At 32.9% G+C, this 26,642-nt stretch overlaps 1 protein-coding gene across 1 annotated transcript in view; it reads left to right on the top strand.

The window, feature by feature from the left end:
* NIPBL (NIPBL cohesin loading factor) overlaps positions 1-26,642 on the top strand; it is a gene marked incomplete at its 5' end in the record, with an annotated part of 115,755 nt that overhangs the window by 21,123 nt on the left and 67,990 nt on the right. The window contains 2 exons of the mRNA XM_079702333.1: positions 4,632-6,257; positions 22,785-22,967. Of these exons, the coding sequence (XP_079558459.1) occupies positions 4,632-6,257; positions 22,785-22,967 (1,809 nt within the window). The remainder of the gene's footprint in view (positions 1-4,631; positions 6,258-22,784; positions 22,968-26,642) is intronic.

Genomic DNA, 26,642 nt, shown 5'->3' with positions numbered 1-26,642 from the left:
TGGACGTTAAAGATGAAATAAAGTGTTGCTTGCCCTTTTTCTCTTTGCTTAGTAGTGTGGGATTTAGGAAATAACTCTATGGGTTCCAATATATGTCTCTTCCTCTGACCTCTAATAAAAGTATATGCATGTCAGATGGAGAGAGCAGTATTATTCAGCTGCTCTCAATAATATTAACCTTACCAAAATTCCTGAGTCCTGTGACAGTTTTGCAGAAAACATACAATTGTAATTTCTTGACCAAGAAATATTAGTTGCCTTGAGAACTGAACTTTTGCATGACGTTTTAATCTGTGTTTTGGAAAATTATATTCTTTAAAAGGAGTATAATCTTTTTTTAATGACCTAATTGTTGGTAGGAACGAAAACAGAGGAAATGAGCTTTTTTTCTTACTTTTTTTAACTTTACTGTATCATATTTGTTAAAACCAAAGTTTTTACTTTTAAAAACTGAATGGAAATAAGGATGCTAATTGCATGTTAGCAAACTTATTTTAGACTACTAACTTTTCTTTGGGAGATTAAAACAAAATCGACAAACAGCATACTGTTCTTCCTGACACTTGTTATGTATATTTTAATTTTAATTAACAGTTTTCTCTGTAATCTCTGATGGTGTGACTATAACAAAGATAATTGAAAAGTTGAGTGAGCAAAGTTGACTTAGAATTTTGAAACAATGTAATTTGACTTACAGAGGTATCTGGTTCTATAAAGATTTAAGGGAAAAGATGAACTATCTGATTTTCAGTTTGATTTAGATGGTTCTTCCCGAATTGGTTATGCTGATTTGGCCGACCTCATATTAGTGCTGTCATCTCTAACTTGCCTTCTGACAGCTTTATTTGAAAACCTTTGGAATTTTAGGTACCAGCTAACATTTGTATCTTGTCATTTTATATTCAATTTCTGCATTGTATGATGAGATAGTGTTTTATATATAAGTAGTTATCTTGAGATTCTGGAAAGATTAAAGGGTTAGTATGTTTCTCTAAGTTTGTAGGTGAGGTCATAAATAAAAGTAAAGTTTTCTGAAGTGGTAGTCTTACAGTCGGCCCTTGAGAGATGAAATACTTCTTTGAAATGAATTTATCACTAGTTACCACTACATTTTAGAACTACTGTATATTGTAAGATTGGTATTTACTGTATTCTGAGGTTTGGCACTGAGTACTTTTTTTATAACTATTTTATTGCTGGTGGCAAGGAGCAAACGAGACTCCTTGTGTGGTATACATGGTTTTACCGAGCGCTCTGCTCTAGGTTCTGAGCTTGTTTCCCATTATATTCATTTGTTACGAATGAATGAAGCATTCCCCTCAATAGACCAGAAATCAAAAAGCTGTACCTTGTAAATAGATTAGAAAGTTTGGCAGACATGGTTGTTTGATAACTATGGAATTCAGGAAAAGAGATAGAATGCTCTTAGAAACATGTTACATAGGCTGCGGTATAACCTAATACACCTCTGTTCCACACACAGAAGACACTTTTCTGGCTGCTAGATATTTATGTTCCTTTGGCCTGTTCTCTCTTCTTTGGAGTGTATTTATATACACTGATAGGTTAATTCTGTGCAACCTAATATTTTATAATATTCCTAAAGGACCTTCTTCTCAATCTTTTGCTCAAACTTTTAACATCTGTAATTACATAAATTAATTTCAAAAGGCTCTTTTTCTTTGCTTCTGGGATGAGCTGTCATAGACATTAATATCTCCATGTGCTGAAAATTCCTGCTTTCTCTTGTTAAAGAGGGGGTTTCTTTGTTCATCTTTGCCTGTTTCATCTTTTCCCAAGGTCCACTTTCCATGTTAGCAAGTATAAGGAATGGTCTAGCTACACTAATGTTTTTTATGATGTTAAAATATTCTTGCACTGTAACCCTGATTAGAACTAAATTATTATCGATTGTCATTTGGAATAAGAGACTGGGATTTGGGACAGGAATAGGACAATTAGTCACTTAGCCTGTACTGTGGTTTAGGGATGGGACTTTTTCATTTTTTATAATTGGCTATTGTGTGTACAGTTGTTCTGCTTTTTGCTTTAAGTGTTTTCATTTATCACTTGTAGATTTAGGCAAGTGATATAGTTTGTTTCGTACAAGCACAACTGAGTTCACAGTTTCTTTAAGGGCCAGATATTATTTTCAAAATACCAGCATCAAGATGACAAGTGTTGTTGGTCTTAAAATTATATCTTTTTGTATGCACTTTCTTCAGGAACACCTGTATTTTGATAGCTAATTTTATGGTTCCCAGTGCTTCAGAGGGCTTACAGGTAATAGTGTCCCAAATATTAAAATTATTCTTCATAGAGATGGCTTTCCATCATTAGGTGAAGATTATTATGTAATGAAGACTGATAACAAAAGTGAATAGACAAAAGTGGCCTATGCAGATTCAGAGCCACTTTACAGGAATAAGTTCATGGTGGAACTGAATCAGATGAAGTGAATCAGAACCTGCGTGCTCTTAACCTATCCAAGAGTCCTTGCAGCAGTAATGGAATTTTTCCAGGTTTTACAGAAGAGGTGTAGTACCTTTCAATAGTTGAAAAATTAAAACTTTGTATTTAGCAATATTTTATGCATAGTAGAGAAAATGATAAGATCTCCCCCAGTCTTCATACATCACTCATGTGCAAATGCTTTTCATGTTTTTATTATAAATAATCATAGTGTCTATAAAGATAACTAAATCGAACATGATAATTTCTTTGAAATTAAACTCTTTGCTAAATTTCCATTTTAATAATGAAAGATAAATTAGAATGAGGTTAATGATCTACTAATTATTAAGTATTTTGTAATCTTTTAAAATTTAGCCTTCAAGTTATTTTAATGTTCTTCTGAAAGACAGATTGTTCATATTAATAGAAGGATGAGCCACAGATCTCCTAAGAGAGATCTTCAGATGCCTGAGATCTATGTTATTAATAGTTCTTAAGTATGCTTAGGTTACCATTTTAATGACTTTCATGAATCATATTTCATTGAAAAATATAAAAATCTTAGATTAGATTATACTATTTAAATTTCTAGATCCTTAAAACTTTTTTTCTAAATGCTTATCATAAAAGTTTAAGGGATAAGTATAAGGTTACAAAGCATCCTGTTTTTGAGGTAGTAATTATTTGGTGTGCCCTTTGGCAAGATATAAAGATGATTTTGTGTGGCAGAACATTCAAAAGCAAAATTCTATAAATTAGTATTCTAAGTGCTTTTTTCTTAGGTATTGATGCAGAAAGCTTCATATAAGTTCTTACCAGGTTAGTTTTAACTAGGGAAAACAGTTTAATGATAATATACTTTATTATTATCATCATGTAGTTATTTTGCAAGTGGAGTATATGTGATGATAGATTTGACTTCTGAATTACTGAAAAAGCAGAATGGCTTAGTTCTTCAAAAAATTACTGGAAAATATCTGAAGTAAATTTTAGTAATATTTGATTAGATTGTAAGCTGTAAGGGACTGCTACTTCTCACTTTCAAAACAAAATGATGAAACTTTGGTGTATAAAAGCATCATTACTATTAAAAACATTTTTTTCAGAACTTGGTTCCCTAATATTAAGGAGCTGTTTTTAGTGGTCATTTTGACTTTTCACCTTGTGATCTTTTCCTTAAATGATACTGTATCACATTAATGAATAGTATAAGAGAATCTAAAGATTCTCCTGAATAAAAGAAAAAGATTAAAAATAACTTTTAAAACAGCCAGGCAATTCAGCAAGTAGCATTAAAGCAGGCAGAGTCTCAGGGTGCTATAATATTATAGTTATATATCATGTTATGTGGAAATTCAATTTATAGAAAATGACCTAGGAGCCTCTTGAGTCAAGTGGAATCATGCACAGAAATACATAGCTGTTAAAAATACCATGACATTTTGTTATAGTGGTAGATTTGTGTTTGTGTGTATTTTTGTCTTTAAATTGCACATAAATACTGTAAATAACTTCTTATTAAGCCAGTATATAGACCCCTAGAACTTTATGTTGAAGAGCTGAAGCATTTTTCTTCAGTTGAAGTTGCTTAGGAAAGATAGCGTTTATCTAAAAAGTTCTTATTATATGCTTCTCATTTTTATAATTATGTTTCCTTGTCTAAAGATACTTCTAATTGTGTGTTAGCTTTTAAATTCCATTTGTGCTGTTGACACCTTGAAGAATTTGAATCCAGGATCAAAGGTTAATAACAAACTATTAAATTCTTTTTTTTTTCTTACTCTCCTCATTTACCTTTTTTCCAGGGGCATGATTTCTATTTTCTTTTGAGTTTTATTATTTTCCATACTTTTCTTACATGTGACAAAAGCACCCTGTTTTGTATGTTGGCAGATTTGGGGCTCTTTGTAGTTTTTATTCAGTTAGCAGTTTAAATGATCTTTATACTATACTCACTAATATTTATTGAGGTACAGCAAGCATGAATATTTCCTCAATCCTTGGTTTAAAAGTATTATGCCATTCGTGCCTACTTTTTTATATATGCGTATTGACATTTGCATTCACCACATTTTTTAAAAATGTGACTTTAAAAAATAGTCAAAGTCCATATGGTTTTTAATAAGATAAGAATATATGTCTATTACTGATACTGAATATTTATCTTTGAATTTCAGATAAGCCTTTGAAAAAAAGAAAACAAGATTCTTACCCACAGGAGGCTGGGGGTGCTACAGGAGGTAATAGACCAGCTTCTCAGGAGACGGGTTCTACGGGAAATGGGTCAAGGCCAGCATTAATGGTTAGCATTGATCTTCATCAGGCAGGAAGAGTGGACTCTCAGGCCTCTGTAACTCAGGATTCAGACTCCATAAAAAAGCCTGAAGAAATCAAACAATGTAATGATGCACCTATTTCTGTTCTTCAGGAAGATATTATTGGAAATCTTAAATCTGCACCAGAAAACCATCCTGAGACTCCTAAAAAAAAGTCTGATCCTGAGCTTTTAAAGAGTGAAGTGAAACAAAACGAAAGTAGATTGGCAGAGTCAAAACCAAATGAAAACAAATTGGTAGAGACAAAATCTAGTGAAAGTAAGATAGAAACTAAAATTGAGGTACAAACAGAAGAACCTAAACAGAATGAGAGCAGAATGATCGAATCCAGACAAAATGAGAGCACCACAGCCGAGCCTAAACAGAATGAAAACAGAGTGTCTGACACAAAGTTAAATGACAACAAACAAAATAATGGCAGATCAGAAACAACAAAGTCAAGACCTGAAACCCCAAAGCAAAAGGGTGAAAGCCGACCTGAAACTCCAAAACAAAAGAGTGATGGGCATCCTGAAACCCCAAAACAAAAGGGTGATGGACGGCCTGAAACTCCAAAGCAGAAAGGTGAGGGCCGACCTGAAACTCCAAAGCAAAAAACTGAAGGTCGGCCTGAAACACCAAAACATAGGCATGAAAATAGGAGGGATTCTGGAAAGCCATCAACAGAGAAAAAACCTGAAGTGTCTAAACATAAACAGGACATTAAATCTGATTCACCTCGGTTAAAATCAGAAAGAGCTGAAGCCTTAAAGCAGAGACCTGATGGGCGATCTATTTCTGAGTCACTAAGACGTGACCATGATAGTAAACAAAAGTCAGATGACAGGAGTGAATCTGAACGACATCGGGGGGATCAATCCAGGGTTCGAAGACCAGAAACATTGAGATCCTCTAGTAGAAATGAACATGGCATTAAATCTGATGGTTCAAAACCTGATAAAATAGAAAGAAAACACAGACATGAATCAGGGGACTCACGGGAAAGACCATCTTCTGGGGAGCAGAAAGCAAGACCTGACAGTCCTCGTGTTAAACAAGGAGATTCTAATAAATCAAGACCTGATAAGCCTGGTTTTAAATCACCAAATAGTAAAGATGACAGAAGGACAGAGGGTAACAAGAGTAAAGTAGACAGTAATAAAACACACCCTGACAATAAGGCAGAATTTCCAAGTTATTTGTTGGGGGGCAGGTCTGGTGCATTGAAAAATTTTGTCATTCCAAAAATCAAGAGGGATAAAGATGGCAATATTACTCAGGAGACAAAGAAAATGGAAATGAAAGGAGAGCAGAAAGACAAAGTAGAAAAAATGGGATTAGTTGAAGATCTAAATAAAGGAGCTAAGCCTGTAGTAGTCCTGCAAAAACTGTCTTTGGATGACGTGCAGAAACTTATTAAAGATAGAGAGGATAAATCAAGAAGTTCCCTTAAACCTATCAAGAATAAACCATCAAAGTCAAATAAAGGTAAGAATACTTACTCTGATGTCATCTGTGTTCTAGTGAGTTTTCTTTTAAGTTTTAGGGTTACTATGGATAAAAAAATGGAAATTTACAAAAATTGAAACACTACTGCATGGAAAAAGAACAGTATAAAACAACAGTGAAATTATTTGCAGTAATATAGATAAAAAGTTCTCATTGAAAATTCTTTTTCTCCCACCCCTACTACTCACCGTAGTTGTGATTTTTACTGTTGGTCCACAGAGAAGAGTTCCTTTTGCTGTTTAATTATTTCAGTATTTTTGTAAGTTGCTTGCTAATCAAGTGAATGATTCGAATGGATGACTGAAATAGATGTATTTATCAACTTTTTAAAAAGTTATTTTGACTGTACAGAGAATCCATTCTCTATAATGAGGTAATGAATTGACTGAGTTTTAATTTCTAAAGTCTCAGTAAAGCTATGTGGTATACGAAACTCAATATTATAAATTCTTTTAAGAATATTAAGTGTTTCTTAATATTGTTTTCTCACAGACCTATCTCTGAGTTAATTATTGATGAATAGTTTGAATGTATATAGTTTAGAAAGTTATGCAAATGGTTATTTCATCTTTTTGTGTAGGAGGTGATTAGTTATGAATGTTTTATTTTTTAAAATATGTAGTTTTGCCCTTGTCTATGGAAGAGTAATAGGGAATGATAGTTACCTCTTAAATTGGGTTAAATCATCAGTTTTAAAGGTTTTTTGGTATTTTTGTTTGTTTGGGTTTTTTTTGGTTTGGGGTTTTTTTGTGGGTTTTTTTCTCATGGTTCTGAGTTAAATTCTCTGGTTACATAAATAGTATTGTTTCCAGGAGGAAAAAAAAAAGTCTGAAGTGCTGAGAATACAGTGGCAGTTTGTATAGAAAATATAATTTTGTGTTCCTTTGTATACTACTTTTTTATATATGTATATATAAAATTTAATGATGCTGTATGGTAAGACCTGTTTAGCCCGTGCAATATAAATAGATTGGGATATAGTTTTTAAGGCAACAGAGGTGATAGTTTATATGATTTTTAAATTCACATTCTGTGAAAGAAGTTCATTAAGAACTTAGATTTATACTTATTAACAAATACATGAAACTCTAGAGTTGTGATGTCCAATATGACAGTCACTAGCCTTTTTAGGCTATTAAGTTTAAACGATGTACAATTAAAAATTTATATTCTCAGTAGCAACATGTGACAAGTGTTTACCTTATTAACGCAGAGAGAGAACATTTGCATTATCACAGAAAGTTGTGTAACTGCACTTAACGTATTAGGAGACACAGAAGGTGTATTGGTTATTAGTTTTGTAAAATGCCGTTGTACCATCTCTATCAAAAAAAGCTCGTTGAAAACATAGTATTACTACTAAGAACTCTATTCGAAGAAATAATGTGTCACGACTAATCTGTTTTTGTTCTTGTCTTCTCAAACGTTTACTGTCTCACTGTTAATTTATTTGGTTTTGTGTTTGAAAAATGAAAAAAGATTGCCTCTGAATCACTAATATTTGCACTATTTTATGAAGCTTTCAGATTTTAAATTACGGCTGTCAGATCTATAAAAATTAATTAAGATTTTAGCTTTAATTAATAGTCTTTAGTATTTAACTTGAATGCATCTTTTCAGAATTGTTTAGGTAAAAGAGCTTGTTAGAATGTAGTGGCTTGCACTAGAATTGTTGTCTTTTAGATAAAGATTGTCTTTATTAATTTTCACTGAAAGTTTGGGAGTGGCTTATATATATAAACTAAAGAGTATAAGTTATACAACTGTAGAAGAGTCAGATGGAAAGATGGAAAGTGGTACCCTCTTGTCCCCTTGATCTAGACCATCTTTTTCTCCCCTGCCCTCTGTCAGCTTATTTATGCCAGCCTTGCTTTTCTAAGCTCTGTTCTAACAAAGAATCCTTACAGCTGAATATCAAGAAATGAATATAGCTCCTAATTAGTAACTGCTGTATTATTTCTCCTGGTTTTTTCCACATGTAATTTCATTGCTTGTGAATACAAAGTTTTTAGTACTAATCCAGTGTTTTTCCTAAATATACCTTTAACACAAATGTATATACTTGATATGTTGATGTTAGTGAGTAACTAATCTGGGTGTGTCTGCCTGTTAGAGTACGGTGTTTGTGTGTATGCATGTGCATGTATGTATATACACACACATGTATCAATATATATGCAACTATATTAAGTGAACCTTTTCATCAATACTTAGGTTCATTTCAGGATCCCACGTAGATATCTTTTTGGCTTTATTTATACCATAGAATTAATATCTGCTTTTCAGTAATGTACTAATTTTGGTTTTATTTTAGATCTCTGCTACTAAGTTAACAATAGCAGAGGTATATAATTGTGGATTTTTAAAATTACATGCATAGGAAGGCCAGTTGTGGATTACTGACCCTTTGTAGTACACATTACTTGGTATTTTCTTCGGAGAGTCACAGAAAATCACATATTCTGACATATTGGTGTTTTCTAAGTAAAAACTGAATATTGCTGGGATACTTTTTTGTTGATTCTTAGGGCCAGAATTCTTGGTAGGTTTTCCTTTCTTGGTAGAGCCATAAAATTTCATCTGATATCCATATTTAAAATAGCCATCCTTTAGGGTAATTTTAAATTCCTTGAATATGCTTTAAGCTGGTAAATTTTGAATGGTAGGGATATAGGTTTATGACTCCCAGTATAGGTTACTTATTTTTGTCTGTTGTATGAACTTATTAAATGTAAAGTGACATTGTTAACATTTAATTTTATTTCTGTGGGGATCTGTGTATGCCGTAGTACCTAGCATAATACCTAGTACATAAAAAGAGCATATTAAATGCCTGTTGAATGAATAGACTGTATTGCTACAATGTTAGAAAAGGCTTTTGTGTGCAGATTAAAATTGTATATTTATCTTTTATGTTCCCACCTGTAGATCCTAGCTCAAAAGCTACATAATTTTCAGCTGTTCCCTGAACTTTGTAATACCTCTTTCCACCCTGTCAACTACTAGTTTTTGTTAAGCTCAAAAGGAGACCTACTCATATTCATGTCTGTTTAATTTATTCTTTACCTTTATTTTGCTCTATAGCTGTTACAAGATTGGCTCAGAATCCATTCTGTTCTGATTTCCTGGGGCTGTTATCTTCCCAGTCTTTTTACCATCACCTTGTTTCTTCCTTGCCAAGGGGAGATGGGAGTGGAGAACCAACATAACCTTTGTAAAAACTTTAAATTAAAAAAAATATCTTCTATCTATTAAAATATACTTCAAGCAGTATATTAAATGCAAAAATAATGTCTTTATGGTTAAAATATTTTTACTTATAATATTATCCTAATATACCCTAATGTACAATATGTCTCCCAATTAAAATATAAACTTATACCATCTTTAAGTCTGGGCATGATCATCAACTAATTTGCAGTATGTGTTGCTAACAGTGTATTATTTGTAATTACACACTATAACAATTTGATTTTGGTTTTTTACAATTCCTGAGTGTCTCAAAATACCTAAGCTTTATATCCAAGGAAATCACTTTTTCTTCTTCCTCCCCTTACTTCCTTCTTAATAGTGTATTGTTTTCCATCATTTGCACTTACTGCTTTCAAGAATATAACATACCATCTGTTATTTGAGATCATGGCCTTTAAACTAAAAAGTTATCTAACAGCTCTAATAGTCAACAGTGTTTAAAATATAGTGCTCATTTGATTAGTTAATGATTGCAGTCATTATTAGAGGCAGTTATTTCACCTCAGTTACTACTGTAGTAAACTGTTGATCACTAAAATTAGTTTTTGCCTTTTATGTAGCATTCATATTTTATGTAGCATTGGATTGTGTTTAGGACTCTAGGCTTCGTAAGTCTGAGAGAAAGTACTGTTTCTGAGAGTGAATTTTTGGCATAGTTTATGAATTCCTAAATCGAGAAATTCTCAGTAAAGTAGTTATGATTATAATATTCAGAATCCTTAATTATGCTGCAGTAGAAATTTACTTTGGCTCATTTGAACAATATATAAAATACTCTTCTAAAAAAATAAAACTTTTAGTTTCCGTAAAGACTTTATTATTAGTTATATCTTTAGGAAGTTTTTGGAGAATATTTATTGCAGAAGTTGGCATAATACACACTTGGCTGTTGTGATTTTAGAGCAATACTTTGAAAAATTTTGTCCATGATTTCTATTTATAGAATTTCTCTGGTTCAAATATTACTTAGTAGATAATTGATATAAATATTGATTTAAAGAGATTCATTAAGTAGAAGTTTTTCATAAAAATTAAATGTATTAAAGTTTGCTAGCAGTGTTCTCTTTCCTTCCCGTTCATTATCTCAGGCCAGCTAAGGACATAGCTTCTATAAGGTTTTCTTATCTGTAGAAATAGATATATGGTTGAAGGGTGAGAGAAAACAAATGATTAATTCTGAGAGAACCCGCTACTATTTATGAAGAAATACGTATTACTCCAACATACTGAATTCTCTCTCATTCTAAAAAATGCTTTTGAAACCCACCCCTACAAGAGCATGATACAGATATTAAGATAATGCATACCTACTTGATAACTGTAACATTGTATGTATATCATAGTATTATATTAAATAGTTAATATATTTTAATATTAATGTATATAGTATAATATAGTATGTTATAACACATATTATAATGTATTATAGTATATCAAGTAGGTATTCATTATCTTAATATCTGTGTCAAGTTCTCGTATGGGGAGGTTTTCAGTAGTTTTTTTAAGAATTCAGTATGTTAGAGTAATATATATTAGAGTTAACAGTATATGCTGTACTGTACTATGATATAATATGATACAATATAATAAGAATTTTTTAATATGGATCCTCTTCTGCACCCACAAAAAAATAGCATTCTTTGACTACTAACGTGCTAACTTTTGACAATTCTCCGTTAAGCCCATTATACATTGTAGTTCAAAGAGTACTGGAATCAGAGCCTTCAACAAATCATAGCCTTTCAAAGCTCTGATTCAAAGTTCATTCACTTTTAAAATAGAGAAACCAATTTTTTTCCTACTTTGTGCAGTTATGAAGACCAAAGCGAATCTTATAGTCAGAGCTAAAATTTGTCTAGTTTTTTTATATAAAGAAATGCAGTCATCCCATTTTTAATTGAATATATCTAATAAAGTAATTTTTAAAGATAAGTCTCACTTGTGTATACATACTTTATATTCAGTGTATATCTGAAAACATTGCTGCCATCATTTATTTCATTCCAGTTTTATTGAGATAAAATTAGCGTATAGCATTGTTTTAGTTTAAGGTATATAAAATAATGATTTGATATACAGTCATCTCTCGGTATCCACAAGGAGTTGGTTCCAGGACCCCTCACAGATGCTTTCAGGTCCCTTATATAAAATGGTATCATACAGTCAACTCTTTATATCCGCAGGTTCCCCATCCACAGATACGAAGGGCTGACTATATGTATTTATTGTGAAATGATTACCACAGTAAGTTTAGTTAACATCCATCATCTCATGCTGTACATTGCATTCGCAGAACTTATTTATAACTGGAAGTTTTTACCTTTTGACTGCCTTTACCCATTTCATCCACCTCCTACAGATTGCAAAGATCAATCTGTTCTTTGCTTCTCTGAATTCTGTTTTTGTTAGATTCTACGTATAAGTGAGATCATACAGTATTTGTCTTTCCCTCTCTAACTTATTTATCTATCTTAGCATAATGCCTTCACAGTCCATCCATGTTGTTGCAAATGGCAGGATTAACTTCTTTTTTTGGTTGAATAATATCCCATTGTGCATATATGCCACATTTTCTTTATTCACCCATCAATGAGCTAAACAACTTAGGTTTTTTTCCCATGTCTTGGCTATTATAAATACTGCTACAGTGAAAATGGGAGTGCAGATATCTTTGAGATAATGGTTCCATTTCCTTCAGATATATATCCAAAAGTAGAATTGCCCAATCATATGGTAGTTCTATTTTTAATTTTTTAAGGAACCTCCATACTGTTTTCCATAATAGCTGCACCCATTTACATTCCCACCACAGTGCATAAGGGTTCCCTTTTCTCCACATTCTCATCAACACTTATTTGTTGTCATTTTCATAATAACCATTCTAACAGGTGTGAGGTGATATCTCATGGTTTTGATTTTCATTTCCCCCATGATTAGTGATATTGAGCACCTTTTCATATACTTTTGGCCATCTGTATGTCTTCTTTGGAAAAATGTTCAGATCCTCTGCCCATTTTTTAATTGGATTGTTTGGTTACTTTACGTATTGAGTTGTATGAGTTCTTCATATGTTTTAGATATTAGCCCCTTATCAGACATTGGATTTGCAAATATTTTCTCCTATTCAGTAGGTTGTCTTCTTGTTTTATTGACGGTTTCCTTTGCTATGCAAAAGCTTTTTAGTTTGACGTAGTCCCATTTGTTTATTTTTGCTTTTGTTGTCTTTGCTTTTGGTAAAAATCATTGCCAGGACCAATGTCAAGGAGCTACCGCCTATGTTTTCTTCTAGGAATTTCATTGTTTTGGGTCTTACATTCAAGTCTTTAATAAATTTTGAGTTGATTTTTGTGTATGGTGTAAGATAGCTGTCCAGTTTCATTTTTTTGCATGTGGCTGTCCAGTTTTTCCAACATGATTTAATGAAGTGACTATCATTTTCCCATTGAATATTCTTGGTGCCTTTTTGGTAAATTAATTGACTATATATGCATGAGTTTATTTCTGGACTCTCTGTTCTCTTCCATTGATCTATGTCTCTGTTTTTATGCCAACACCATACCACTTTAATTGCTGTAGCTTTGTAATATAGTTTGAAATCAGTAACTGTGGTGCCCCCAGCTTTGTCTTCTTTCTCAAGATTGCTTGACTCTTTGTCTGTTTTGTGGTTCTACACAAATTTTAGGATTGTTTGTTCTATTTCTCTGAAAAATGCCATTGGAATTTTGATAGGGATTGGATTGCATTGAATCTGTAGATTGCTTTTGGTGGTATGGACATTTTAACAATATTAATTCTTCCAGTCCATGAGGATGGAATATTTTTCCATTTATTTGTGTCTTCTTCAGTTTCTTTCATCAACTATGTCTTACAGTTTTCAGTATACAGATCTTTCACCTCCTTGGTTAAGTTTATTCCTAGATATTTTATTCTTTTTGATGCAGTTATAAATGGAATTATCTTAATTTCTCTTTCTGATAATTTATTGTTAGTGTATCAAAAAAGAACTGAATTTTGTATATTGAATTTGTATCCTGCAAATTTACTGAATTTGTTTATTCTATCAGTTGTGGTGCAGTCTTTAGGGTTTTCTGTGTATAATAACATGTCATCTGCAAATAGTGACAGTTTTACTTCTTCCTTTCTGATTTGGATGCCTTTTATTTCTTTTTCTTGCCTAGTTGCTCTGTCTAGGACTTTCAGTACTATGTTGAATAAAAGTGGCAAGAGTGGCCATCCTTATCTTGTTCCTGATCTTAGAGTGAAAGCTTTCAGCTTTTCACCATTGAGTATAATGTTAGCTGTGGGCTTGTCATATGTGGCCTTTATAATGTTGATGTATATTCCCTCTGTACCCATTTTGTTGAGAGTTTTTATTGTGAATGGATGTTGAATTTTGTCAAATGTTTTATTCTGCATCTATTGAGATAATCATGATCTTTATCCTCATTTTGTTAACGTGGTGTATCATTGATTGATTTGTGGATGTTGAACCTTCCTTGCATCCCTGCAATAAATCACATTTGATCATGGTATGTGATCTTTTTATTGCTAATATTTTGTTGAGGACTTCTGGATCTCTGTTCATCACGGATATTGCCCTGTAATTTTCTTTTCTTGTAGTGCCCTTGTCTGATTTTGGTATAGGGTAATGCTGGCTTTGTAAAATGAGCTTGGAGGTGTTTCCTCCTCTTCTATTTTTAGAAGAGTTTGAGAAGAATTGGTTATTACTTCTTCTTTAAATGTGTGGTAGAATTCACCAGTGAAGTCATATGTCCTGGGGTTTTCTTTGTTGGGAGGTTTTTGGGACCAGTCACCTAGTAATTGGTCTGTTCAGATTTTCTATATCTTCATGATTTAATCTTGGTAGATTATATGTTTGTAGGAATTTATTCATTCTTCTAGGTTGTCCAATTTGTTGGTGTATAATTGTTCATAGTAATCCCTTACAGTCCTTTGTATTTGTGTGGTATCAGTTGTAATGTCTCACCTTTCATTTTTATTTATTTGAGTCTTTTTTTTTTTTTCTTGGTAAGCATAGCTAAAGGCTTGTCTACTTTGTTTATCTTTTCAAAAATCCAAGTCTTACTTTCATTGATCTTTGCTATTCTCTTTTTAGTGTCATTTTTGTTTATTTCTGCCATGGTGTTTGTTATTTCCTTCCTTCTTCTACTAACTTTGGGCTTAGTTTATTCTTCTTTTTCTACTTTACTCTTCTTTTTCTAGTTCCTTGAAGCAAGTTAGGTTGTGCTTCTATCATTTCTTTTTCTCACTGTGTATATATATTAAGGAAAGGATCTTATGATCCCTGCTTCTAGTTTCTATATTAGGTAGTAGTAAATTTACATAAAAAACTTCTAAAAAAATGTTTCCTTTTGTAGTTCCTCCTCATGGTAATTTGACAACTGCACAATATCAAAACCATGATGCTTAAAACAAGAGTTTTCTTTAAATCTCTTCTTGTGCATTCTTCATTTGTAACAGTGTTCCTTCTTTCAGTTGCTTTAAACCAACTCCTTGGTATTTTGTCTTCATTAAATAAACCAATTTGCAATGGCCTAAACTGTGCAGAATATAAATATATAGTGACTGCACTTGCAGGGTGGGTGGCACTTTGTTTCATATTGAATAAAGTATAACAGGATATAAATTGGGGGTAGGCAAACTTCTTGTGTAAAGGCCCAGATAGTAAAATATGTTAGGCTTTGTAGGCCATTTATCTCTAACATTGTAGTACGAAAACAGGCATAGACAATACGTAAATGATTGTGTGTCACTGTATTCTAATGAAACTTTATATACAAAAACAGGTGATAGGGCAAATTGGACTCACAGGCTTTAGTTTGCTGAACATAATATAAATATAAAATTGAAATTTTATATAGGTGCATCTGATAACTAGATTCCTTATTCTGTAGCAAATGAGACTCAAAATTTGTATTTCACACTATCATTTGAGTATTAAAAAGACTGATCTAGATAGAGTTTTGAATTATTTTCCTATTTTTTATCCAATATTTATAAATGTAATATGAAATTAGCCAAATATAATATTTTTGCCAGGATATTTAATATTGAGCACTTAGTTTTTATGTAGTAGAATTATATATGTTATTAGTATATTAATATGTAATTGATATATTAAATATAAACATATAACAAGTGTATACAGGCTGAAATTACCTTTAAATATTTTATACTTGTTGCATGTCAATTATGAAATCTTCTCTCCCATCTTTTCATTTTGTGGATAACTTCTCTATAATTGTCAATATAGAACAACTAAGAACTGCTTTCAGGATTTAAAAAAGAATTTTCAGCTGGAAAAATTTCTTGAAAAATCTCACAAATTTATTCTAATGATTACACTAATCATTCAATAAATATTTATGGCCATCTTCAACATCCCATGCACTCTGCTAGATGATGCAACTGGAACACAAGTCTGTGACTTTATCAAGCTTATGATCTCATGGAGGATATGGGTAACTAAAGATACAGTGACAGTGTAATATTCTTAAGAAAAAAGGTGTATATGAATCCAGAGGAATAAGGAATCACATGTGTTTTTAGCACAAGGGCAGAAGGAAAAAGCACTACAAGTTTAGAGAAGTTAAACATTTGGCTCATTTAGAGTACAATGTGGAAGAAGTAAGGTAAGAGTAGATTAGTTAAAATTAAACATTGTTTTACAGCCATTAGTAGTAAAAACAATCAGAAAATATGCCATTCCTAGTGTTGTTAGAAAATGTTTTTCTAGAATATTATAAAATAAATGTTGCTAAAATTCTCTACATATTCAACCTAATGTAATAGTAGTTAGTTGAATACCTAATAAACATAGTTTAATACTTGATCAAATTGATTAAAATATTTAAATAACATATCAACAGTGAATTTTGTTGTCCTTGATTTCATATTTTCTGGTTTCTTCGTGATCTTAAACATGTTAAATAGTTAATATTATTTTGAGCTAAATATTCCTTTCTAAAGTTTGGCATGATAAGTATATAATAGTAGCATTACCACTTTTTGAAAATGGTTAAATTCATGGCATTACTTACTTTTCTCCTGAGACATGTTGAATATCTCTTAGAAGATTTCCTTTCTAATGTCTTTCCCCTTCCAGTCCATCCCACAAATTACTGCTAGAGTAACATTTCTAAAGTACATCTGATTCTGTCCCTCCTCAAAAAGACTGTAACATCTAAACCCTACCTACTTTTATGGGCTTACCTACTTTTTCTCCCTATTGAATATCATGCTCTGTCCAGAGCAGACAGAGCTGGAATGCTCTAAAATGGCTACCAATTCCTAGTGCTTGTCCCCTGTTCTCCATCCTCCACTTCACTCCACCTCATCTCTGTTGAAAACCCACTGTGCTCATGAAATACCTCCTAATCCCTCACAAATAATCATTGACCTTTTTCTTGTTTCCATAAAGTATAACTTTTATTTCTTTAGGAAAATTCATCTCAAGTTGGTATATTAGCATTCATTTCCTTCAACTCCTGTTACAAATATCTTTTACAAAGGTGCAGTGTAGTATACCTATCATTTTGCATTCTATTTCCTTTACATTTACTATCTCTGTACTAACATTTTTCATAATTATACTTAATATGATTTACTCTTCCACTGTGATCCCCTATTGTTGGACATTTTGATATTACAATAGATAAAACTGATCTAAACATCTTTCTTCATAGAACCTTTTGTTATACAAATTTTCTTGGAATAAATTTCCAAGAATGGTATAAATGGGTTGAAGGATTTGAACACCATTTGCTGTGTGTTATATATTCTACACTGTTAGCAGAATCTGAGTGTACACATTTCAGCAAATTGCAAGCAGACCTACAGAACTCAGAAGGAAGCATAGATCATTTTATATCATTTCGAACAGTCTTATGCATAGCAGTTAACTCCTAAAGGTATTGCCATGTAAAGCATAGTGGAAAACTTGATCTTTTCAACGATGATCATGAGTCAAGAAACTTGTCTTGTTAAAAAAAGATGCATAAAGTGCTTTTTTAGAAAGGTTTACATAAAAAATAATTAAAAGTAATTTCTGAGTAATCCAAGGTTTTATTGTAACAGGGCTTCAAAAGTGTAGTATTGGCAACTTTTATATCAGACTTAAAAATGTAGATAATTAAGTTCTCTGATACAAGGTAGTGAATATTCTATCAACTTAAGGTAATGAATATTCTATCAACTTATAATGAGTAGAATCAATTTGATTTGAGTATATTATTTAAATTATAGTTTATTTTTCACTGAACCTGTAGTTTAAGAAACAATGGGCTGGGAATTCCCTGGCGGTCCTGTGGTTAGGGCTCCACGCTTCTGTTGCAGGGGGCATGGGTTCAATCCCTGGTTGGGGAACTAAAATCCCCCAAGCTTCCTGGCATGGCCAAAAAAAAAAAGAAAAAAAGAAACATTGGGTAGATTAAGTTAGAAGGACCTTTCAATTTGAATTGATTCCTGTTTTGAGAAATATGGCAACCATAAAGTTTAAAGGCTTTCAGACTTTTTTGATTGTGACCTAAGACAAATAAGATGCATGTTGTGACCTAATATGCACATACAAACACATAATAACAACACCTACCTTTACTACAGGCATAACACTAACATCTTCTATTTCATTTTAAACACATTGCTAGTCAACACCTGCAAAACTGATTCCACAACTTGCTTATGGGTCACAATCTGCAACTTGAAAAATTGCTGGCTAAAATTTAAAGGGAGACTTGCCAGTTCTTAGGTTACAGCATTCTTTATATAGTGATTATATAATGGTGATTTACATTAGTTTCAGGAGTATTTCTCAAAGACCATCAGGAAGAGTATAGCTTCAAATTTGACCCTGATGACTGCTCCATAGCCACAAATGAATAACTAGTCTTTCTTTTTAAATTAAAAAAAAAATGTAATCCTGAACAAGCTTCTAGCTAATGCTTAGGATTTCTGCCTCTTTACCAAAATTATGACAACTTTAAACCTGATTATCATTATGCATCATTTCTTTTTATCCTGAACCATCACAAAAAAGCATACCTTTCAGTTACTTTTTGACCCTTTTCTTCTAGAGGGTGTAGTCTACCTGATCCCCCCTTTCCTCTTCAGTTATAAACAGATCCTTACCCCTTATTATCCCGATGACTGTTAACATCTACTGTAGAAGATGTAAATTTCACTCCCCTCATTTTCACTCAACCAAGGAGCCTTAGCACCAAAAAGTAATATCTCCTTTCTCCTAGTTTGCTATTGCTCTTTCCAAATAATTGATAAAATACATGTCAGAGTTCTTCGTCTAAGGTCAGTGTTCTGTGACCTCAAAACTTTTATTCATCAATATTCAGTGTCCCTACGTTCACTTTGGATTTTGGCTCCTAGTGCACAGTCTTCCTCTTCACCCCTTGTTCTGCATCAGGTTAGGTAACCTTGGGGGTGCCTGTGGAAGGAACATTCAATGTTCTGGTCTCATAGTTAAGCCCCACATTTTTTCGGCTTCTCTTCAGGTTGCCTCCCTTTGTTTCTGCCTCCCAAATGTTAACTTTTTTCAAGGCTGTGTCATCAGCATTTCATACTCTTTGAATGCACTTCCTATCAGTGGCTTCAAATAAAGAAGTTGACTTGCATTTAGAAACCATTTGCACCAAAAAATATGTGTCTTCAAACCATATTAACTTAGGATTCCAAGAGGGGCAGATTGACAACCTGCACTTCTGAACTTTTTTTTTTTTCTTTTTGCCCCTGATGGAAGTAAAAGATCCATTTGTGCTAGGTTATTGGAAGGATTGTCACTGAACTACATTATGCCTACTTAAGGTTTTTTTATGACTTAACAAATTTGGAGGTTTATGTGAGTTTCTTGGTTTGTTTCTGAACAGGACTGGCTTCCATTGTCTGAAGCTTCAGTCCTAAAGAGTTCATTGATTGAAGTGATTTATTTTAATCTCAGGGTTGTTTCCCCATTTAAAGAAACAGACAAAACACAGTGTTATCAAATCAGTGACTCTTTGGGACTTTTAAGTCTTTTGATGACTTCTGGTTTTAATAATCTGATAAATGTGCTAGCTAGTATGAGTGATTTATACTGGAAAACCAAGGTTGCTAAAATGTAGCACATCTAGAATTAAATGTATTCTTTAGCTTTATTAGAGCCAGAAAACAGAGGTACACTGTATCTAATGGAATATATATCTGCAGAAGTGTGGTGCCAAACAAAATTGTGACTAAATGGCATTATCCCTCAAGCCAGTAAGTTAAAATTTTGTGGTATTTCAAACAACCTGATTTAAAGCATAAAGTAGCTGGGATGAGAGAAATGAGGTGAGAAAGATAATCATAAAGTATTAGCAATCTGAAGGTTTTAAGAACAAATAGCTCAGCAAACAACAATAATCTCGAAAATCATCAACGTATTAAGAGGTAGCCAGTTAAACACTGTATTTGCATTATTTAAAGGACTATTTCCTACCTAATTCAGGGAAAAGAACGTAACCAGATATGTTCTAGGGATCATTTGCAGTACTCACGTTTATTCATTTCTGTTGAAGCTGAGTCAGTTATCCAAACTTTCATGTATTAAAGATCCTGAGTGTGAGTATAGGAATGTCAAGCATTTTATTGCTTACCCTTTATAATCAAGGGACCTGGCTGAGTCAATTTATAAAGTGTTTTATGAAAAGGAAGAAATACAGAAAATACATAAAACCGTGGAAGAGATATTTCTATTCAAAATGAGGCAGTCCACTTTTGGAGGACAGTATGCTGAGAGACATTAACCACTGCTGGATTTTTTTTTTAAGTGGGTCATCTTTAGAAGTGGAACAGTTGGTCTTTGAATTATACCGCCATAACTTTCAGAGTTGTACAGAGGTTAAAATGATGTACAGAATAGTAGAGCTCTTAAATCTGATAGTGTTATTTTTAATTTAGGGAATAAGAAATGGTAAACTACAATGAATAAACTTTGTTACCTGCTTTATCAGATATGAGACATAAATTTTCTATATTTGGCTATTGTGCTGATTTTTTTTTTTTAAAGAGAGAACGAAGAGAGCAGAGTCCTTGTTCTTGGGATATAATAAACCACTGTAAAGAGAGTGAAAGTACCCATACATATCTTAACCCTTCATTATTTATTGTATATTTATCTGCAGAATAATTCTTTGATATTTTATCAAGTCAGCATATCTTTGTGAATGGAAGTTTAAGCAAAACATAACAATTAGGTAAATCTACTTCTTAAAAAAAAAATCTCATGGTGAACTAAAAGCCAAATACTTTGGGTTGTCCATATTTATAGACCCCAAAAGGTTATATTTCATGTAGTACAAAAAAGAATTTCCATTAAAAAAATTTGGAACTGTCTTCATTTGTATAAAATATAGCAATTCTGAAATTATACAGGAAGTACATCTGTAAGTGAACATAAGAAATTGTGAACCAAAGAGTCAGAAATCATTTATTGACCATCTATATATACATACTTAATATTATAGGTCATGTGGAAAGGGGAAGATACATACTAGAAGACATGATCCTTCCATCAAAAAACCACATATTTAGTTAGAGGTGCTCAGAGCATTAAGGACTTCTAAATGAGATGAAGAGTGTGTTTACCTTGGGGGTTGAAGATACTGATGATCCAAAGCTAAAGTTGATTTTTTACCTCTACTAATATTCTAAAAAGTGGAGCTCACTGATAAGATACAGTTAAATTAAGAAAGACAGAACAAAGAAATGTAACACGATTTGAAAATGACACAGATAAGTTAAACTCAACATGAATGTGTCACAATTTCAAGCAATGAAGTCTTTAGAATATTACTAGTCACGAATGTTACATCTTTGTTGGGTAAAATTGTTGCTATGCGTGTCCTTAGAAGAATAGAGGTTAACAGTTACTGAAATAACTCCTTCATGATGTTGAATAAAAGTTTCATGATGAATAAAAAAAGGATTATTCTTCATTTGAGATTAATAATTTATGTTTCATATTCTTAAATTATTAGTATTGTATATTCTTGAGGCTTTTAAATTGTCTTAATCAGTACCCATTTATTTTTGGAATGATTTATTTTTATTCTTTATTATCATTTGAATGTCCTAGTCTTAATGTTGATTATAGTTACTAATACTTCCTGCTGTAAACCACTAAGGTACTCTTTGCTCCCAGTTCTTAAAATTTAGCAGATAAGACATCATTTTTATACTTCTACTCAAAGATTTGAATGGGTAAGTTTAAATCGTCATCTTTAGTAGTCATCAAGGACAAATTATCCTGAATAAATAACTTTTTGTAGTTCTACTTTATTTTTAAGCTCTCAACAGGATGTTATGGATTTATTTCTTCATAGCAGCTGTTTGTGTGTTTGTGTATATGTGTGTAGGATTAAATAGTTAATATTATATTAATAGTTCTAATTATATTATGTTGATATATGTTTATCCTGTCTTTACTCTTCCATGGAAAAATATGAATTTATTTCATAACAGGCTTGAATTTACTCTTTTCAGTTATTGACATTTATATATTAAAGTATTGTTTTCCATTTATCTTGCCTTTCATGTTCCTGTTATGTTCAGTTAAATGCATATTTTGATTTATCTGTTTGAGGAAATTTTCCGTAACAGTAAAGGCATTACCGTGCCTCACAAATAGACAGTGATGGGTAAAAGCATATAAAACTCTTGTCCCAGCCACCGCACGTGGCCACCAGGATGATAGCAGATGAGAAGCAGGTGTTAAGTAGAAGAGAATGAGGTGATAAGTGTCTTCCAACTCTTCTCATCTGTACTGATGGATAGCATTGCTTTCAAATTAACTGCTCCAGACCTCTATAAAACAAATCTGGGTGCTACCAAGAATGTGAGGTATACCCCCAACTACAAATACACCTTATAATGCAAGTGGATCTCTAGTTTCAGAAAGTTTTTAGTCAATGAAGACAAATGAAGGCACTAATTGTAGCAAAAATTGATGATATAACTACCCTCCATTGCTGTGATAATAAGTATATATTTTTAAAGTTGCTATATGATGATATATGTATTAAAAGCTGCATTATCAGTTTAGGATTAAGACTGTTAAAGTTGTAAATGTGAACATGTTTTATTAAAATACAAAGGTGACTTAGAAAACTTACATAAATATTAGTATTTCATTTTCATTGTGCTTAATTTAGTTAAAATTTCCCTTTTATCTTCAGATTTATATTTTTTCTTACCTTTTATTAATAGGTAGTATAGATCAATCAGTGTTAAAAGAATTACCCCCCGAACTCCTGGCAGAAATTGAATCCACCATGCCACTTTGTGAACGTGTGAAAATGAATAAACGCAAGCGTAGCACAGTTAATGAAAAACCAAAATATGCTGAAATCAGTTCAGATGAAGATAATGATAGTGATGAAGCTTTTGAATGTAAGTATCATATAACTTTATTATTACTTTAGAATTAAAAAGCAGATTGATATGTTTATTTCATTTATAATTTGGGGGGGTTAGCAAGAGTACAGTGATCATAATTCTTAATAATATAGTATAGCAAGTTTTTTTCTTTATACTTAAAAATGTGTGAAAGATGAGATCAGTTGGCACCAAGAAAAAAATTTTTAATGAGTTATGATTAGTGTCAGATAACACAGGTATGCCTCTGTATGCATTTAGCAAACATTTATTGAGCTCCTACTATATGCTAGGCAGTGAGAATAAAAATATAACAAATAGGATGTGGCCCCTATCTTTGAAGAGCCTTCAGTCTAATGGGGGAAATATGTAAACAATTGTAGTACAGTGAGAAGAGTGCAATGATAATAGTAAATCCAGGGTGCTGTGGGAGCACATTGGATTGGCATCAAAATTATACTGGGGTTCAGAGAACGCTTACTGGAAGAGGTGACACTTGAGTTGAGTCTTGAAGGACACGTAGGAGATAGCCAGATGAAGAAATATTTTAAACCATACTATCACTAAATTGTGAATGGATTAGCCACATTGCCAATTATCTGTGTGGTTTGGACCTGGCTTCTCCTTTTTGCCCAGCTGTGTCCTGGAATTCCTCCCTTGTTTCACTGTTTTCCAGAGCTGGCTTCTTCACTACACAGCTACCTCTCTACAACACTGTGATCACCTGTCTTTGCACTAGACTTGCTATACCTCGCCTGTCTTCCTACTGGTCCACTGAAAAAGTTCTTCTCTTTTATCCCTATCTTCCTTCTACTGGAGCAAGAGAATTGAGCCTAGCCAAGAGGGGTCAGCAACCTTGTTTGACTTAAACGGCATTCAGTGGAAACAGACTATGGGAGATCTTCACTTGTGTGCCAACTGACTTAGTCATTATGACCAAAAGAAGTGGGAAGACTGCCAGTGTGTTCTACCTTTTCCACCTAGTGTCCGTAGATTGAGGTGTGACAAGCAAGGGCAGGAAGGACAGATGCATGCTGCCATTTTAAAATGTATATCGCTGATGGAAGCCCTTCACCTCCACAGTTTTTAATCTATGTTCATTTACTCTGATCTTCTCAAAATTGTGAGCTCTTGAGCTATGAGCAGTAGATTATGAATACTGAACAAATCTGAACAAAGGTTTAAAATTGAAATAAAATATGGCAAAATTAATCTGACATTTAATTATATGTATTAGTGTTATAATTTGTATTATCATGAGATGTGTTTACATGCAGTATATTTCAATGGCTAAAGCTAATATTTTTATTATAATCAAACATTTTGTTCATACGGGAACATACGATCTGGAAAGAGAGAGGAGGAAGGAGATCTGGTGTCCTAGAAACTCACTCCCCTTTATATACATGCCTCTGCTTCACTTTCCTTCCTTTCCCCTGATACCTCACCCATTTCTAAAGGGAATAACTAAAAAGGAGTTCCTTAATTGCAGACTGATTTCAAATCACTCTTCAACTCCAGTTAATTGAGAGTGGCTGCCTGCATTGCTAAGCTGATGAGAATTTTGTAGCTACCTCACAGTTAAGTAAAAAGGGTAGCATAATCAGAAAAAGCCCACCAAATGTAAAATAGAGGAGAGAGCCACACATGCCTCATGTTTGTCCTCATTGCAACCTCTGTTCTTTGCTTTCTGTGATGAGAGATATTGTCTCATCTTAAGGGAGCACGTAATTTCATCTTAAAAGCCATGGATCTATGCCCAAAAATATTGAAAGCTAATATTAGTTAGGGAACCTGAGCTTCAGCCCCTGCTAGGAAAAACGGAAGTTTCTCTGGGTTTTTCAAGAGACCTTAGAATATAGTTCCCTGGTTTGGGGGGGTTTATTTCTGTACAAGTAATTATAGAAAAGTTGACTCTGAGGCCACTGAAATGAGTGATGAAAGAAGCTGACATAAACAACCAAATAGCCATTATACCACAACAAAAACAATGTAATAAAGATAGAGTACAATACAAAATGTAAAAATATTATGAGAACATAAGTAGCAAGCATTATCCTGATTTGAGGGAGAGAGACCTTTTTGAAACAAAATTTTATTGCAGTTTAATCAAGCTGGTTTCCTAAAAATCTAAAACTACGGAAATAGTTTTGTTGAAAGATAGGGGGAACTATTGAGGGTTAACTTTGAAAGTTGGGCCACAAAGATTTGGATAGTCATAGCACAATTACAAAGTCTCTGGGTTGCTGGGGAAGAAGGAGGGGAGATATAAGAAGCTAAAGAGACATACAGGTGAAATTTGTAAAGGGTTAGGGTGGAAAACACCGAAGTCATATTTTACATACCTTTCTGTTGAATTCTTCCCCTGCTTCTTCCAGGGTAACAAGACATATAGAGAATGAACAGACTAGTCATAATGAATTGGGATCCTGATAGCAGCTTATTGCAGCATACAGTGTATCATAGAAGTTGTGTTTCTTTTTTCCCTTAATTTGCCATTCCTTTTCTTTCAAATTGCTTAGTTTAATGAATGTGAAAAAAAAATCTCCAAGACCTATAAAAATTACCACCGATACAGCATATTGTATGTACTTGCTAACTATAAGATTTTTCAAGCATTTTCTACTCATAGAATTAAAGGATTGAAATAGATTTCTTATGAAATTAATTAAAATTCAAAAAGACTAACTAAGTCATATTTGAGGTCATAGAATACTACCTTCTGAACAAGTTTGCTTGTTAGTTGTCATTTCTCAAAGTAGGTATTTCAGTAATTGTTGAAAAAAAGTTTAGTGAATGCTATACATAAATGACCTGTTTCTCTGACACATGCATACACACCTACTTTTATTAGTATATGATACAACCCCTCACTAAGAGAATATTCTGGGGTACACTAATCATAAAAGGGGGAAATCCTGCCTCTCCTTCATATATTTCATAGTCAAATTTTTGCCTAATTATGAAGAAAATCACTGAAGATTTAAATACATCCATTTACATTCGTCCTCTTGCTATGACCGCAAAGAAGAGGAAACAAAATTATCTTTGCCATGCTGTCAGTAGATTCTTGAATAGGAATAGCTAGGGCAGCATATAAAGGTAAGATTAGCCAAGGTATAGACACATTACCCACACAGAAGGACATCGACATAAGCATAGAGTGCATGGGCCAAAGGTTGGCATCCTTAAATCTAAGCCAAGTGGGGGACTAGGGACTCAAGCAAGAGTTTTGTCTTAATTACTTGGGTATTGATCATAGTTAAGGATTCAGAATAGAAGCGAGTCACAAGAAAGCAAGGGAGTCAGATTCAGATTAACAGACTAGAAAGTAATTCACTGTCAGCAACAAGTGGTCACTCCAACAACCAGTGTGTGATCCCAAGATGTAGAACATATCAGTTCTCTATCCTGGTTTTAATGTGGTAGTGCTTATACTCTAGAGCAGATATAGTAAATATTTTTCACTTGTATTCCCTCCAGTTCTCCCTGGACAGGCATTTTTTAATCAGTCTTTCTTGCTGAAATATGGTGCTTTGTCTCAGGGCTCAGAATTATTCTCAACATTATGCTTTAGGCAGCTACTACCAGTTGATCAGAGTTGATGTGTCAGATGAGATCTGTTTGCCAGTTCTGCCTAGAGGCTCCTGTCAGTACTGATGATTTTAGCAGAATGCTTATACCTCTGGA

This window comes from Hyperoodon ampullatus, assembly GCF_949752795.1.
Source record: "Hyperoodon ampullatus genome assembly, chromosome: 4".
Classification (NCBI taxonomy): Eukaryota; Metazoa; Chordata; class Mammalia; order Artiodactyla; family Ziphiidae; genus Hyperoodon; species Hyperoodon ampullatus.
This window is presented reverse-complemented; position numbering and strand designations above follow the sequence as displayed.